At 36.8% G+C, this 18,596-nt stretch overlaps 1 protein-coding gene across 1 annotated transcript in view; it reads right to left on the reverse strand.

The window, feature by feature from the left end:
• The window catches only part of TMPRSS15 (transmembrane serine protease 15), a 148,067-nt gene that overhangs the window by 16,595 nt on the left and 112,876 nt on the right, over positions 1 to 18,596 (reverse strand). Inside the window, exons 19-21 of the mRNA XM_024120341.2 lie at positions 14,607 to 14,702; positions 10,700 to 10,749; positions 9,797 to 9,971 (exon numbers count right to left, since the gene is read on the reverse strand). Of these exons, the coding sequence (XP_023976109.1) occupies positions 9,797 to 9,971; positions 10,700 to 10,749; positions 14,607 to 14,702 (321 nt within the window). The remainder of the gene's footprint in view (positions 1 to 9,796; positions 9,972 to 10,699; positions 10,750 to 14,606; positions 14,703 to 18,596) is intronic.

An 18,596-nucleotide genomic window follows, 5' to 3' on the forward strand; every position in this document is an offset into this window, starting at 1 on the left:
AAATAAACTGAAAATGGGTTAAAGACCTAAATGTAAGGCCAGACACTATAAAACTCTTAGAGGAAAACATAGGCAGAACACTCTATGACATAAATCACAGCAAGATCCTTTTTGACCCACCCCCTTTAGAAACAGAGACAAAACCAAAAATAAACAAATGGGACCTAATGAAACTTAAAAGTTTTTTCACAGCAAATGAAACCATAAATAAGATGAAAAAACAACCTTCAGAATGGGAGAAAATATTTGCAAATGAAGTAACTGACAAAGGATTAATCTCCAAAATATACAAGTAGCTCATGCAGCTCAATATCAAAAAAAGAAACAACCCAATCCAAAAATGGGCAAAAGACCTAGATAGACATTTCTCCAAAGAAGATATACAGATTGCCAACAAACATATGAAAGGATGCTCAACATCTCTAATCATTAGAGAAATGCAAATCAAAACCACAATGAGGTATCACCTCACAACGGTCAGAATGGCCATCATCAAAAATTCTGCAAACAATAAATGCCGGAGAGGGTGTGGAGCAAAGGGAACCCTCTTTCACTGTTGGTGGGAATGTAAATTGATACAGCCACTATGGAGAACAGCATGGAGGTTCCTTAAAAAACTAAAAATAGAACTACCATTTGACCTAGCAATCCTACTACTGGGAATATACCCTGGGAAAACCATAATTCAAAAAGAGACATGTACCACAGTGTTCCTTGCAGCACTATTTACAATAGCCAGGACATGGAAGCAACCTAAATGTCTATTGACAGATGAATGGATAAAGATGTGGCACATAAGTACAATGGAATACTACTCAGTCATAAAAAGAAATGACATTGAGTTATTTGTAGTGAGGTGGATCGACCTAGATTCTGTCATACATAGCGAAGTAAATCAGAAAGAGAAAAACAAATACCGTATGCTAACACATATATATGGAATCTAAAAAAAAAAAAAAAAAAGGTTCTGAAGAACCTAGAGGCAGGATGGAAATAAAGATACAGACCTAGAAGTGAGAGAGTGGCATGGACATATATACACTACCAAACATAAAATAGATAGCTAGTGGGAAGTAGCCACATAGCACAGGGAGATCAGCTCGGTGCTTTGTGACCATCTAGAGGGGTGGGATAGAGAGGGTGGAAGGGAGGCGCAAGAGGGAGGGATATGGGGATGTATGTATATGTATAGCTGATTCACTTTGTTATACAGAAGAAACTAACACAAAATTGTAAAGCAATCATACTCCAATAAAGATGTTTTTAAAAAAATAGAAAGAAAAGAAAACACTATATAAAAGCTTTACCCCATCGATTATATTTATAAGGTTTCCTAAAATATAGTTTGTTTAGGAAAGTGAGAATAAACTTAATTCTTTCCCTTAATTTCCAACTTTCAAAGTAGAAAATTGGAGCACCAGCACTCCCAGTGGTGACAAATGAGTTGTGTGTATTTTATGGAGGGACAGAGAAAGCCTCTCTGTGTTTGAGCATGACTGATATTTGTTTAAGGTTATTCCATCAATTGTAGACATTTTCTTTAAATGCTCAGAGTGGCGTGTTTGGGGCCTGTAGGCTCTCTTTGGCCTGGGTCTGGGGACTTCCGCCATACTCCACCAGTCTGGGAAAGCTTCCTCCCTTTCCAGCTGACAGAGCCCTGGGCCTTTGAATGGGGGATTGGAGATAGAAATCTGGCACTGGGGTGCTCACTGTTCCTGGGATGTCTTTGTATGTAAGCTTTATAGTCTATACTGGTACGAAATACACATTCAAAATAAAATAAAGTCATGATTCCAAAATAAATAAATAAGTTAATTAATTAAATGAAATGGTAGGGCAGAGACTTTATGTGGGACTGTCTGATTTTAGAGGCTTCCCTTGCACCAGGATACTGGGGAGCCTCATGTAGCTATGGGCAGGTTCTGTGGGAGGGACTGAGAACATTAAGGGCAGGTTGGGAGGCAGGAGGGGGAGACATTCCCGCTGCCGTTGGTTACCTGGGCTCAGGTAGGGGAGGATGTCTCTGCTCCTAGTGATTGGTGGCAGCTCCTTAACTCTCCAGATGCTGGGCCAGGAGGGCATTATGTGCTTCAGAGGCCCTGTTTGATTATCAAAGGTCTTCTCACTTTCCCTTTTCCAGGTCAGAGGAATCAGTACTTTGGCCAAGTTGGACATAATGATAATTTCAGATGCTCTGACAGCACCCACTTCCACTGTCCCTTGGGACTCCCCTGCCCACTTTGACCTGTTCAGGGAGAAGGGGTAGGGTGAAATCTCCTCCCTGGTGTCCTGTCTCTGAGCTTCTTTCTCTGAGGACAAAGACTTGAGAATACAGAAGTCATAGCCAATGGTACTTAAATTTTATGAAGCAACTGAGAAATTTGCTAAAAATTCAGATTCCTAGTTTCTAGCTCTGGAGATTCTAATTTGGAAGTTTGGCGTGGGACCCAAGAATCCATACTTTGTAATCACTGTTGGGATACTGAGCAATATAAAATCCTTCTAGCTTTTCCATTCACCCAAAGCCAAGAAATGGGGGAAGAAAGCCATCTGAGAAATCATTGCAGATGAAGAAAAGGGACTTAATTATATTTCAAAATATTCTTGTTTCAAAGCATCTACATTCCAAAAAAGCAAGGAGAAGCTATAAGACAGAAGACAGGTGGGGATAGGAACAGGACATAATCCCATTGGATAGGCAGACCCCAATTCAGCTGAGGCTAAAGATGGCAGAAATAGCTTACCTTTAGGTAGAGAAAATTGGCTGAGTTTCTGCTACATTTCACCTTTGCCTGCTCTGTCCAGAGTGTTTTTCTCAGTAGCAAGGGAAAGAAAGGTACAGTTTGATAGGAAACAGAAAGACATGTTCCTGACTTCTGTAACCTCAAAGCCTAGCATACTCCTTGGCACACAGTAGATGCTCCACAGATGTTGCACTGGATGGGATGAACTAGCGCTGCCCCGCTCTATGTTGCTCTGTGCTGGGTTGTAAATAACTTCACTACTCTGAACATAAGACTGTCCATTTGTACATGGAATTTTCATTGTGGTGGGAAGTAAATGTGATAAGACAATTATGATAGAGCAACATAATATGCTAAAAGGAAAAAAAAGATCAATGGGACCCGATACTATAAATTGAAATTTTTTTATGTTCTACCATTACTAATGGTGGCATAAAGCAACCTCAGCAAGTTTGCTTACTGCCAATCCCAATATTTACCCACAGCACAGAGCTTTTGGTCTCTATTAATCATTCTCCAATGAATGGGAAAGGATTCCTGAGAGAATAGCCAGCTCCTTTTTTTAAAGGCAAGTAAAAATTAGAATGCCCCTGAAATGTGGTGGTATTGACAGAGAGCAAGAAAATTTTCAAGAATATCAGAGGTAATTTTTAAAGAATAAAGGAGCCACATTAAATAGGATAACACTATCTAGCTTTAACAATTTGGGCATCATATAATAATCATAATAATTATCCTAGTTAATAAAATACACTGTTAATGAAGGCCCATGAGTCCATAAAGAAACTCAAAAGAAAAAAAGCAAAGTGTGTAAAAGGCAGTTGTATTGTGAAAGGAGGGTGGACAGGGAGGATGTGTTCAATTATTAGTCTTTATTATGAGTAGGGACAAGATTGTCATTCATGTGAGTATTTTTATTTCATTAAGTAGAAGCATGTTTTTAAAATAAAGTTATGCATTTATTTGTTTAAGTGTAAAAAAAAAGAAGTAAGTACAGGGAACCAGGAGTAAGCCAAATAATCCTCAGCATTATCTGACCTGGTGGATTATTTCTAGAAATTTAAGGAATCACCTTTGAGCTCCTTTCTTCACTTGACTCCCAGCCAGGACTAACCACGCACTTGTGATTGTCCTTTCATTTCACTCTTTGATTTTCCTCAGTTTTTCTTTCCCAACTCTTTTCTTCTCAAAAATCTAAGTATTTAGAATACTCTAGAATTCTGCCTTCCGTCTTCTTCTCTTCTTCATTAACAGTAATTCCATAGATGATCTCATCCAATGCCATGACTTTAAATACCAGAAATATGCTGAAAACTTCCAAATTTGTGTTTTAATTCTTGACTTCTCCTCTGAACTTTAGATTCACATACCTATGTGCCAGTTGGCCAGTAAATACCACTTGGACTCTGGTAGGAAGTCTCAAGTTTAATATATAGAAATCAGAACTTTTATTCCCCTTCCAGTCCTGTTTCTTCCCATTTTCCTCATCTCAATAAATGGTATCAACACTCATCCTGTTGCTCAAACCCAAATCCTTGGTTCTTCTCCATATCTATCTGTGATCACTAGCGAGTTTAGATAGCTCTAAGCATCTGAACTTACTAATGAGATCCAGACATTTGTCCAGCTTCCTCAGCCATAATTTAGGGCCACCATTGTTTCTTTCTGACTGGTCCCCCCAGTTTTATCCTTGCTCCTCTCAGCAGTCTAATCACCACACAGATGCCTGATTAGATAATGTCACTCTTCTGTCTTCCAAATTGTCTCACTTCCCATTTACCATGGCCAACTGAGTCCTCACCAGGGCTTAGGATCTGGTCTTGCCTACATCTCCAATCTTGTTCCTAACCCACTGCCAGTCACTTCCTGATCAACTGTGGTAGCTGGGCTTCTCAAGGTTTCTGTTTTTCTGCCCTAGCCTGTAATATAAGCATTATTAGGGCAAACACTTGGTTCATCTGTAGAGCACTATTATCCCCAAAACTTAGAACAATGCTTGGCACAAGATAAGTGCTCAATGACTGAATAGATATATGGAAAACAAGAAGCAATCCAGGAGCCAGAAAGATGGAGCACAACCAGTGGTCACACATAACAGCCAGGTAAAGAGAGGGGAGTTGTAAATACAGCCATATCAGCACAAGTGGTTACACAAAATAAATAAGGAAAAAGAGGGCACAATAATGTGATCCAAGATGATGAATTAGTTCTCAAAGTAGAACTAGCTTCAGAGATCTGATGCTGGAACTTCTAGAAAATAAAACTTCTGGGTAAACTAATAATTATAATAAGATACCTGCTAATAAGAAGTGTGTTATTAAAAATAGTGTTAACAGAATAATGTCAAGGAAATGGGTTATATAATATGGGCTGTGGGTGACTTGAAGAATGCATAATTTTAAGGAGATGACACCAGGTTGGAAATTGGTAAAGCCTATGAGAAAGGCAAAAATCTAAAAGGTTCTAGTGAAGCAGTAAGAAATTTTTAACTATCAAAAATATGAATAGTAACTCAAGCTTGAAATCTGTTGGAAAAGGAGTCAAGATCTATGCCATAACCAAAAACCAGTAAGTCACTAATCTAATCTTGAAATCTCTACTCGCCTAGGAAAACGTTCTTCCTTTTTTGATCTGTAAAAATTACTATAATCTTGAAAAAGTATTATAGTATTTCTGCAACCTGAAGAAGATAATTTATTATTAGCTGATCTCCTAAAGCCGTAAAAACAGGTAGATAAATAGAGAAATTAACTAAACCCATGATGTTTATTTTTTAGAGTAGGTTTAAGTAGAAATGAAATAATTTTTAAAATATTATATTTGGGTAGATTCGGTATCCTAGACCTATTTAGTATGTTTGAGGCATTAAAAATAATCCAAATTTTAAATTGTAATTGCACTATCAATTAATTAAGCAATGTTATTTTATAGTCAATACTGTTTAAAAAGTTGGTTTTCAGAGTCTTATTAGTGCAGTTAAGTTAATTTAGCACTAAATAAAGTATAAATAGTAGTCTGTATTTCTTGCCATACCCCAAAACACCTCATTATGAAATCATCTACTTCAGAAATGTTAACACCTATTTCAAGAAATCATTTTAATAAGAAAGGAGGTAATCCATATGATGCATTTGGTTTTCTCTGAAGAGCAAGTTAAAGAATGGAAGATTGGCAAGAGGCTTCTCTATGGGTAATTTCATCATTGATATATGTCTATTCAATAGATGTGATCCAGACTGTAAATCTATAAATGACCAGCCCACCCACCATGGAGACTGAATAGTGGTCCCTTCTGGGGTCCACTTTAGGGATGGTGATGACTGGGAAGGGGTATGAGAGGAATTTCCAGGTGATAGAAATGTTTTATGTCTTGAAAGGAGTGTGGGTTATACAGGCTGATGCATTTTCAAAACTCATCAAATTAGATACTTAAGATTATGCATTTTGCTATATATCAGTGGGAAAAAATGAAAACAAATATTAAACTCCAGTTGGTAAGTTTGCCTTACACAGTGGTATGGGTTCACAATTTTCAAACTATTTTTCCATTCTAAGCTTGAGCAAATCCATAGATATTTTGTGGACAGCACAAATAAGATAAGAGCTACAAATACGGAAGGATAAAAGACTAGGATGTACCCTATGATATATTATTTGAATTAGAACTATCCTTATGAGTTCATATTTGTATGTACAGAGCTATGTCCATTGAGAGGATCTAGAAGCAGGACACACCAGCAGCTGCAAGGGGCATGGAAGATCTTGTTTTTTAAAATGTAGAAGGAACTAAAATAGCTAAATGGATTTGGGGTTTCTTATAGAAAGCTTGATTTGAGGGCAAAGGCAGGGAAAGCACAAGATGAACCTGGAACATCTTATTTTGCCAGAAAGTAAAAAAGTTCTCAAAGAATGGGGATATATCAAGACCAACAAGGGAGAAAGCTTGAAGGGTTTCCCCAAATATAAGGACTTTCTATAAAATAACTTGCTTGTATTAAGAAAAATAACAAAGACAAGAAGGAAAGGCTGAGAAAGACAAAGATAGTAAGGCTGATGGAAAGGCTATTCTAGATTAAAGATGAAAGAGGCATAGCAACTAAATGCAGTGCATTATCCTAAATTGGTTCTTGGGTGGAAAACATACAAACAAACTACAAATGTTAAAACAGGGTAAAGAGGCACAATGTCTAACCTACTATCAAATGATTCAGAAAATAAATATTTCTCCAAATTGGAGGGAATTAAAGAATGATAAGAAAGTTTTCATAGCATAAAATGTAAACAACTGGTGAATCTCGGTGAAGGTACACAGGAGTTCTCTGTACTGTTATTTGCAATTTCTGTGCATGTTTGAAATTATATCAATATAAAAAGTTTAGAAAATAAATGTGCTGAATGTCTCATGGGTAAGACTTAGAGTCTTCTTTCACAGACCTTTCCTGAGCAGGAAACAATAAACATTTTATTGCACATTTCTATAATTCACAGTATGCAAAAGCATTGCAGCATCTTAATTTTGTCCTGACAATCACCCTAGGAGGTAGATATCCTGTGGAAACCCTACAGATGAGGATCATGAAACCCACAGATACTAAGTCACACAAAGTCAGTAGCATAAGTTGGATCAAAATATTCTCTGGTTTGAAGTCAAACTTGTCTTTAAATCACAGCAAATATCTCTTAAAACTTCACAAATATCTCTTTTAAGGTTGGAAAAGAAGACAAGTCAGTAGTAGAGAAACAGAACAGGCACAGGGAAGTTTAGTGACATCCAGGAATACTGAGGCTGAGGGGTGGGAAAGAGTGTGGACAATACGAATGCAGACAGAGAACTGTTCGATTAGACCATTGAACTACCCACAGGTGAAAACTCCTGGAGCAGATTTACTTTGGGGTCAGGTCATTTGTATAGTATAGTTTCAATAAGTTTCTTGATCTGGGTTCTTCTTTTTATTAGGAAATTAAGCTTTTTACTGTATAAGTAGAGTTTTAAAAACACAAATAAGACTCAGTATTAGCATACTGGTAAGAATATTTTTTGGATAAAACTATTTGAAATAATATCAGAAACTTTCTTGGTTAGAGACATAAAGAAAAAAGCAAGAAAACTCCTGGTAACTGGAAAAATAAGAAATAATACCACTGAGTGGCTAAGGAGAGTAAAATGCAAGGTTGGTGAGCAAAAATGTTTCATCACAATTCTATTACAGCTTATGTTTGTTTGCTTTTGTTCAAATTGAAACTGTGTGAAAAGACATTTTATGTCCTATATGACTAAACATGTGTTTATATTAGATGAAACTGCTTTTCTATTTCCTTCATATATTCATGGTTTGAAAAGATGTTATTGGTATAATTGACCTATAGTAAGTACATCTGTAAGGTAGCTAATTGAAAGATGTCACTAATATCACTGCAAGCCTGGTTGACATTTAGACAGCATATGTTCTGCAAGAACATCAAATGGACGAACTTACAAACTCTGAGGTTAATACAGGAGGTGGCTGTCTTACTAAGACCTACCTGTGGTGCAGCAGAAAACACTGAATTTCTAGCTAAAGTTACCTTTTACTTGTAACACAGTTAGGATATAGGTTACCCACCTGGGGCATGCCTAAGGCATAGAGTATGTATAGGTAAAGGTTGAAGTCATGTTTAGCAGGGGGTGGGAAAATTGGCTGCTATAGACATTTGTTATGATGTGGCTGAAAACAGATTAAAATATAATTATCAAGGGGCAGCAAAGTTAAGAAGGTGTAGTTTAGATATGGAAGAGGCTATAGTTTAGTCACCCAGATACGAGGCGTAACGCATAGTCTCAGACAGCTTTAGATGTAGATGGGCAGTGCCTTCGACAGTCCTTCTGGAGCGCAGGAAATTGGCCAAGCTGGGATGTAGCTGAGGGTCCTCATTTCCAGGTTCCCAGCCTTATGAGTTTGAGTTTACTCTCACTCTGGTATGATGGGTATTTCTGCGTAGGCTCAGTCCTTTAATACTCCTTCTCCCTGGCCCTCCCTATCTCCCAAATAATTTTGACAGCCTCCTGTAGCTGATAGTTTGTCTCCATCCATCCAAGAACTCTCAATGCCTGTGTTTGTACGGAGTTAGTCTTTTATCCTGATTAACTAAGGCTGCATCTTCCATCTGAGCACACACACTTCTCTCAGAGATTCTGGACGCTAGAGGCTCTTTCTAAACCTCACAGGTAAGGTCATTCCCTGGAGGCCTCTTGGGGCAGGAAATCACCCTTGTCAGGGCTTATGAATCTTTACGAGGAAGCTACTTTTTTTCTAACTTAATTCGTAAGTGTTGGAGTATGATTACTTAAAGAGGTGCCGTCTTTCAGGCAGAAGAAGAAATTAACATGTTCTTGGGCCCAGGAATATTGATGTTTATTTCCAGGCCCCTCCACCCACTCTCGTGTCTCCTGTGGCACTGCTTTAAGAATGGCTGCTCTAGAGGGAGAAGATAAATTCTAAAATTCAGCATGTATTTTGTCATATCAAAAAAAGAATTCGACATGGTTGATATTAGTTCTAAGTTTTAGTTACAGTTAGCATCAAAACAGATCTGATGAGAACTAAGGAAACATTTTTATGCTAATTCAGAGCAAAGTGCTTACACATGAATTTCAAAGGGCACACTTTTTAATTTGTAACTTGAAGGCTATCTATACATGCTTTTTTTGACATGACACTTTGCTGAAAATAAATATTGTCCTAATTGGCTGATAACCAGCACAATTTATATAGTGAAAACTAATTTTATACCTTAAAAAATGCTTACCTTGTAAATAGGTGGAAATTTCAATTTTTATGTATGTATGAAACATAATACTTGACCCAAGGGTCTAATGAAGAATAAATTTTAATTATACTTTCTCTATTTTTATACATGAGTTTAATGGGAAAATGATTGGAAAGTTTATAATGTTATAAACAGCAGGAACATTTCCCTGCTGGGAGGGTTTGGGGAGGCTGCCTGAAATGGGATGCACAGTGTCTGCTGGGGTCACCGCGTTGGGGAAGGGCCAGCTATGATGTCATACTCACCCATACACGCAGTGCGCGGCCGACACCAGCCAGTCCCTGCTGACCAGAGAAGCCCCACAGAGCAGCTGGTCGTTATAATACACAGCAACGATCCAAGGCCAGGCTCCTTCTTGGGAATTGTTTCCTCCAACGATCCTTGGGCTAACTTCTTGAGCCACCAGTTTTTTTCCACATGCTATTAAGATAATTGAAGAAAGAGCTTCTAGTTAATTTTGGTGGATTTCCTCTGGTCATGAAAATTGAGTGGACCACTGCAAAATAACTTTAGGTGACATAGTGACTCTAAACAGAATGATTGTGATGACTGAATAAGAAAAACTGATGCCATTGCTTCTGCCACCATCTTCAGTAAAACCAAAAGACAGTCTTCATAATGTATGGAGATTCCTCATTGATGTGTTGCAATGGACACTCCCTGTAGATCACAACAACAGGCTAAGAAGACTTAAGTTTCAAAGTGACCTACAGGGTGATACTGGAGAGAACTGTATCCAGGCATGTTGACTGTTTTCATTGTTCCCACTGGAGTAAATCTCAGGAGCTTGAATGATGGAGGTATTATTACACAGAGAAGCTCAGGATGGTGTAATTTCAAGGCTTCATTACAGTACTCCCATAAGTATTAAGTGCACATTTAAAAATTTTTCACATATCACAGGGAAATTTAAAATTGACTCATAAAACATCATCTTTTTCAAGATTTCAAAGGACATGGAGATTTCTGAAGTATAATATCTTACTTCTTAAATGCCTTTTTAAGATTCTGCCGCCTCTGTCTGTGTTATCTACTATTAATGAAATTTTGTGCACATCCTTTTTGGTGTATTGATAAATTTAAAAAAAGAAATAAACAGAATTTTAAACTGAAGGCTTGAAGGAGAACAGGAGGAAATATTTACTTACATTTATGGTTACATTGTAACAGAATCAGTGAATCTTCTAAGCACTGTTTACTGTAATAGAAGAACAACTGTATTTCAAAAATGGTGCACACAACATTTTAAAGCAAAACATAGTGTAAGTTGTCCTATTTTTTCTCTTTAGTAAAATGGGCTTTTAAATGTGTCATACATAAAATGCACAGCAGAAAATCCTCAAAGTCAAATAAAACTGAGTTCGTATCTTTAACTCTACTGCTTACTCTTCATGTGATTTTGGATAAGTTGCTCAATATCCCCAAGACTCAGTTTTAACATCCATAAAACAGGGGCAATAGTACTTTATTGGAGTTTTGTGAGATGTAAATAAATATTTGCAATGGAATTATTATTGTGCATTATACACAATGAATATTTGATGAACGGTAGCTACTGTTAGTTTCTGTGAACCAACCTTGGATTTCACCATTCTATAATACAGAATATACTTCAGTATTGCTAACGAGACAACTATTCAGGGCCCAAAACTGTGCGTGAGGCTGTGTATTTTATTCAGGGAATTCAATGATGAATGAATCATGAGTCCTGCTTTCAAGGGAGGCAGACATGTAAGTATAAAATAAAGTGCAGGCATAAATAATTAAAAACTCACTACCCATTTAAATATTTGGATACGAACTTTTTTCAAAGCCAAGGATTCTAAAGAAAAATTAAAACAAAGAAAATTTTTAAATGTGTTATACTTACTAACCACTAGAGATCAGTATAACACAAGGAATTAAGTACTTGCCCACACCTTTTCCTGATGGCAGCTACTGTAGCTATCGTTTGCATGAAAACACACACATACACACATATAATTTTAATGGTTTCTATTTACATATTTAACAACACCTATTGTGCATGTTTTTTAGGTGCTTGAAATTTTAGGGAGGAACAAGTCAAAAAACACAAAACATGACCCAAGATGCATATGAGATCATTAAGTACAATAAAACGATTCAGTGTGTCTGGAACATACATGATAAGGATTACTTGAAATTATATGCATTCATGTTGTCTGACAAATCCCCAAGAGCAGACATAGCCAATTGAAATATAAGTAAATATACATTTTATTAATAAGCAAAGTGCATGTAGGTATATCTATCTATATATAGATATATCAATATGCATTCGTAATTCCCCAAAGAAGAAGTCTCAGTTAACGCTTCTTCTGTTATCCACCCATGGTTAGGAGAGAAGTCGTTTTTAGGATGTGCCCCAGCATACTGTCAAGTTTCATTCAAACTTTCTACATCTACAATATCCATCAGTGAAAACTCATATTCAAAATGGTTCATCATTTTTAGGTGTTAAACAATGTTTAAGACTCTGTGGTCTGTAAAAAATGGATGAATTTCTTTTCAGCAAGCACAGAAAAGTTTTTGGTTAACTTAATGGTTACCAGAGAATTAAACTGAGCTTAACACCTCATTCTTCAAGTGTTTCGGTTAATCAAAATTTTCATACACAAGCACACAGGTAGGGTCTCAGTATATAGTAGTAAGTTGCTTCACTTCTGGTCAGAGTGAGCAGTGAGTACATTTGTCCAGGTATGTTATAGAGATTAGAGAAAAATAGAATAACTTTCCTGGCCTTCAGTCCTGGAGTCAGAATTAGGTCAGCCCTCTGTATGGGAAAAAAGTCAATGCCATGATCCTGTGTCTTGCTTTCAGCCCGGTGGGACAATATTGGGATACAAACGGATGGGTTTGTATCTACTGTGTTGACAAAATGAACTGATTTCTCTCCCTATATATGCCCAACAAGTGGCCTTTTTTCTTTCTTTTTCCTTTCCAGATCTGTTATTTAAAGTGATATGCTGCCTTGGAGAGTTCAGAGGTAGCACAGTAGAATGGAAAGTGGAGGGCTTTGAAGCCAGATAAACCTGGGTTAGAATCTCATGTTGCCTCCAGCTTTGTGAACAAGTCCAAGTCACTTATCAACACCAGGCTTTTCTCCTCATCCTTACAGTGGAGCCATGCTACTTAAGTTAAAGAGACTAGAAATAACCTCTGTAACATTGCAATGTTTCTGCCACAGCATCTGTCACAGGACAGGCATTCAATAAACTGTTGATAAGCACTCTATATCCTGTACCTAGCACCATGCTTAGAACACATTGTCAATCAATATATATTAAGTCAAATTTTTTTTTGTTATCTAGGACTACTAGACAAAGAATTGGAGGAAAGGGAAACCCAATACTGGCAGCTGCATGAATTGTGTATGTCCAGTTATATCAGGTCAGATTGCTGGTACCATGTTGAATGGCCTTCTCTCAGTGGTGGGAAAATAGTAGTCTAGTCATGCATATACCTCATAATAGAAGAACGAAATGGGGATCTAAGTCGATCTTCATAGTTGGAAGAATCATCTTCTTTGATATCCTCTTCCTTTCCTAATTTTTTTATTATGACCACTAGTGAAAGGGTGTTTTCAAAAACACCAGATTTCATGGGGCAATAAATGTATTTCTGCAATAAATAAATACATACATACATACATACTAAGTGCATATATGTCTGATTTCCTGTCAACCCAGTATAAGGTGGCTAATTAAGGAAGAGATTAAGAACGTTCTGGATTATTGATGCGATGACAGTTTCAAGTATCTTTGTGTGTAAATGGTGTCTCTTTCAAATAACATGAACATACATACACAATAAAGACATCAATGTATAATGCTACTGGCATGTTGTTGATAAGCATGGAATAAACTAGTTCTTATTTTAAATATGCATATAATTAATATAAAATATTCTGTACATTTTCCTTTTTTTCTAACTGATTCTTAAATGTCTATAAAATATAAATAAGAGACATTCTCAGCATACACACTGTTCAAGATCTATAATGGTAATGCAAATGCTTTATAGAAAGGAAATCTCGTAGGCCGCTTTCTCACTTGAAGATGCTTTGCTTCACCCTCGATGAGACTAATAAAATCAGTCAAGGCCCTGCAAATATTCATATAAAATATTCAACTGCAAAGTACTTTGGTACTAAAAATACTCCTTTAACAATCTGTTTTACTGGTTGAGCTCACAGAAATAGCAACTTTTCATGAATAGCTGAGTAATTATATAATTTCACTTTTCACCATTAAGTGTATTAAACAAAGAACTTCAAGCTAATGCACCAGCAATGATATCTTAAATCCTTGTCTGTTGTTACAGCTTCTTCTTGAAGTTACTTTCTTCCCATCCAAGCTGGCCTTTAATGGAACTATAAAATTCAGAAGCCAATTTCAACTGAAGTTATCATTAATTCCCAAACAGCAGAAATGATATAATCTAAGTTAAAACAGATCTTTGAATACAGGAAGGATGCTGCTTTTTAAAACATCAGTAAAAGCTGTAAAAGTGAACCTAATTGCAAAGAGCAAAGGAGAAAATGCAGGCATAACTTAAAGTCTGTACTCTTTCACTTAATAACCATGTTCTATTTGCTAGAGAAAAGAATACCATGACTTTTTTGTCCCTTTCTTCTCTTTTGATGATAACTAATTGTGTTACTCTTTTTAGTCTGATCAACATTGGACCTATTTATTCCAACTATCACAATTTCTATGGGGTTTACTTGTTTATAAATCCAAGAGTATGGATAAAAAGAATGTGGAAGTAAAACTTATTGACTCTCTATCAGTGTGCTCTCTAATTACACTGTAATACTTCATTTGACCCTGTTACCATATGTATATGAGGATTAGGCAATGTTATCAGATAGGATCGATTAGATACTGTTTGAGATTACCTGAATAACAAAAAAATTAAATAACTTTCAAGATTATGTGGCATATATGGTGGTATTAAAATCTGACTGACTTCAAAATCCACCTTCTTTTCTGTCCATGTACAACTAGTCAAAGAACACATTTTGTGACCCACCTTGGTGTTAGTATTAAGCTGCCATTAGGTGTTGTGTTTAGTTGAACAAACGGTCCATGTCCAGTAGAAAAGATTGGCATGGATGAGTTTCCACTCCTAGGGAAAAGCACGAGGACAAAATAAAAACACAAACAAAAAAGTCATAAACGAAACTTCTTGTTATTTAATGCTGTGGACATTGAAATAAATTATGAAATTCCAGGCAAAGAGATTAACATTGTAATATTAAGCTTCAAATGTTTTGATGTCTAAAAGATGGTACAACTCAGTAGAAGAATTACTCATAATGACATAAAATGTAATTTTAATTTTTGCATAATACCTCTTGTTCTTGTTTGCCTGCTCATATATGTTATTTAACAGAGTTAAAATCAGTTCATATGTCATTTGAGTGTCTGATTTGTTTCATTCGACTTTTCTATGTTGTCCAACAATTTCTATAATGGTCAATTATAATGACAACTTCAAAGAACTGCTGCAACATAATTTATTAATCTTTTTTTTCCTGTTGAGTGTAATTCATCTTTTAAAAAAAGTGCACGTTGCCTAAGAACAACATAGAAAAAGGAGATCCTCAGTGTTTACCTTTGTTGCTTTGTTCTTGATATTTCATTCAATTCAAAGCCTAACAGCCCTAATTTAAAATCGGAAGCTATGTTTTTGCTCTAAAAGAGGGAGTATGCAGCCTGTACCTCCAAGTGTCAAATGGTGAACCAGAATGGGATAAAAAGACACCTCCATGTGACAAAAGACATTAAGTTACTGGTCCTTCTTATCCCTGAAAACCTGTTACAGCCATGGTCTCAACTGTGAGCCTTCACTGAAGATTTCTTTTAATTATCCACTCTTCCCTAGGCTTAGCTGGAAACTTTTAGCTTCTCACTTTCTAATCTTTTTCTTGCCTTTTATTTATTCCAGATTTTAATCTTCATATAAAAATATGCCTTTAGGCTGGAAACATCCTGATTTCTGCTATCTTCTCTGGGCTGGCAGGGAGATGATGTGGTTCCTATCTTTTGGAGTATCTTGAAGGACCCACCCACTCCCTCTTCAAAAGAAGGTCCAGTGTTTTTCCCAAGCTATAGTCAACGCTGACCCTTTTCTGTCTGTGTGCATAGAGGAAGTTTCCAAGGAACATTCATGGCTGTTATGATCAGTAAGAGGAAAAGAACGAAGTAGAGAGTGTTTCCTTTCTCTTTCAGGTAAGACAACACTTTAAAGAAACTGAAAGTGTCTGATACCTTTCATTCACTGAACAGAGAACTGGAACAATGGAGCTTGTAATGTCCCAGAATTTATCATCTTGCACTTTCATTTTATAAACAGATAAACGTAACTCAAGCACACAAATCAATCACCACTCCTTTAATAAAATCTGAAATGGATTTACCAAAGGGAAAATGAGTGTTGCTACTATTATTGCTAAAGATTAAGATATTCCTTCCATGTGGGAAGAAGAATCATCTTATTTAAGGACTTATACAAAATATATTTTTTATAGCTCAGAAAACAAAACAGGCATAAAGACATCCAAAGAAAAGAAAAACACTAATCTGAAAAGGTACTTGCACCCCAAAGTTCATAGCAGCATTATTTACAATAGCCAAGATATGGAAGCAACCTATGTGCCCATCGGCAGATGAATGGATAAATAAGATGTGGTATACACACACACACACACACACACACACACACACACACACACTGGAATATTACTCAGCCATAAAAAAGAATGAACTCTTGTCATTTATGACAAAATGGGTGGACCTTATTATGCTAAGGTGGACCTTATTATGCTAAGCAAAATAAGTCAGACAGAGAAAGACAAATACTGGATGTTTTCTAAAAAACAAAACAAGTGAACACATATAACAAAGTAGAAACAGACTCACAGATACAAAGAACAAATGGGTTTGTTCACATATACAAAGAACAAACGGGGGTTGCCAGAGGGGAAATGGGTGGAAGGAGGGACAAAGAGGTAGATTAAGAGGTAGAAACTTCCTATTAATCTGTCCAATGTCAATTTAATTCTTAGACCAGCCAAAAGAAGCTATAGAAGGGTAGAGGAAAATTTCTTCCTCCCCGACAATGTGTAATCTATAAAAATATCCAATATGTTGTGCACCTGAAATTAGTATAATATTGTAAGTTAACTATACTTCAGTTAAAAAAAAAAAAAGATCTCAAATGGCAGCAGAGGGTGTAGAAGGTCAGGAATGCTCTAGATCAGGAAGGACTTTACCACTGCAGGAATCTTTTAGTTAAGGACTCACACATTTAGGGAAGACAGGATGTGGATCAAAAGAGATTTTAGACGACTGAATTTTACCATTGGTACAGCTTCTGGTACAATTCATCAACACTAATCTTGACTTTTAAGAATATCAAGGAATGTCTATCCAATTTGAAGAGGCTCTAGTTGTGTTGACTTTGCACGGAGGCTCCAGAAACATCATTGGAATTGGTTGGTTAGTGTACCTCTTCACTGGGAGGGACAAATTGGTGGATCCTAGCTACTCTCCAATCTCCCTTTTAGATGTCTGTCTTCTTTTACCGCTTTTGGTTCATGTTCTCAGTATCCTTATTCTGCTGAATGCCTATGTGTGTTGGATATTCTTCTAGGTAGTTTTCTATGTTCCCCACTCTCCATGATGAAAGATTTTCCAGGTGTGTAATCCAGATAAGCAGCATTAGCCTCACCAGGGGCTAGTTGAAAATCGCCCAGCTCTATCCCAGATCCACCCATTATTTTGAAACTCTGGGGGTGAGATCCAGTGATGAGTCTTTTAACAAACCTTCCAGGTGATTCTGATGCTTCCTAGTCACAAACCACTGTCATAGTCAAATAAAATATCTAATTACTTGTTCAGAGGTTTTCTCTTTGGCTTCCAAAGTGACTTCTAGTTACCTATAGTAATCTTACTATAAGCAATCTGTTTAAGCCACTGATAAAGTTAATTCATATATCAGGACTCACAAAATGGTGGTCACCCAGGGGCCTGGTCCACATCACAAATCTAAACCTAAGTCAGCCTACACTTACAGGAAGTGCTTCACTTCCTGAAATGTAGAAAGAAAATGTAACACCAATCACAATCTTCCAACTCAGGTTTAGCTAGCTCACCTTACCCTAGAAAATAGGACCTGGTAGCCTACATGCCTATAAGGAAATCCCTGACCTTCACTGCCTCTTCTAATGTTCCATAAAACTCACTCTTGCCCCAAATCCCTCAGGAATAGTGCTCCACTGCTTGTGAGGCACTGTACCCCCAATCCATGGGCTGTTTACTCTTGAAAAAAGGATGTCAAACTCGTTATTAAATTGTTTTAGTTTTGTCATTTGACAGCACTCATGACTACGTGGGGGGACATCTAGAAGAGTAATTCATTAAAAATATACATCAGAGTTGTGGATTTAAGACTTCTATTATCGCTAGCTGTTTTTAGTCTATTGCTTAGCTGTCTTTTTAAAGACAGATCCTGAGGGGATGCATTAATTTCTCTGGAAACTCAAAACAAAATTAAATTGCAAAATTATTTATAAATCAGTTCTTAATCTAGTATCTATTTATTACGCACCTACCACTGGCATTGCACTGATGGGATTGGCAGTTAAATTTTTGTTGTTGTTGTTTTTGTTATTTTTTGTTTTTAACATCTTTATTGGAGTATAACTGTTTTACAATGGTGTGTTAGTTTCTGCTTTACAACAAAGTGAATAAGTTATACATATACATATGTTCCCATATCTCTTCCTTCTTGCATCTCCTTCCCTCCCACCCTCCCTATCCCACCTCTCTAGGTGGTCACAAAGCACTGAGCTGATCTCCCTGTGCTACGCAGCTGCTTCCCACTAGCTATCTATTTTACATTTGGTAGCATATATATGTCCATGCCGCTTTCTCACTTCGTCACAGCTTACCCTTCCCCCTCCCCATATCCTCAAGTCCATGCTCTAGTAGGTCTGTGTTTTATTCCCATCCTACC

The sequence above is a fragment of the Physeter macrocephalus genome, chromosome 1 (assembly GCF_002837175.3).
Source record: "Physeter macrocephalus isolate SW-GA chromosome 1, ASM283717v5, whole genome shotgun sequence".
NCBI classification, from domain to species: Eukaryota; Metazoa; Chordata; class Mammalia; order Artiodactyla; family Physeteridae; genus Physeter; species Physeter macrocephalus.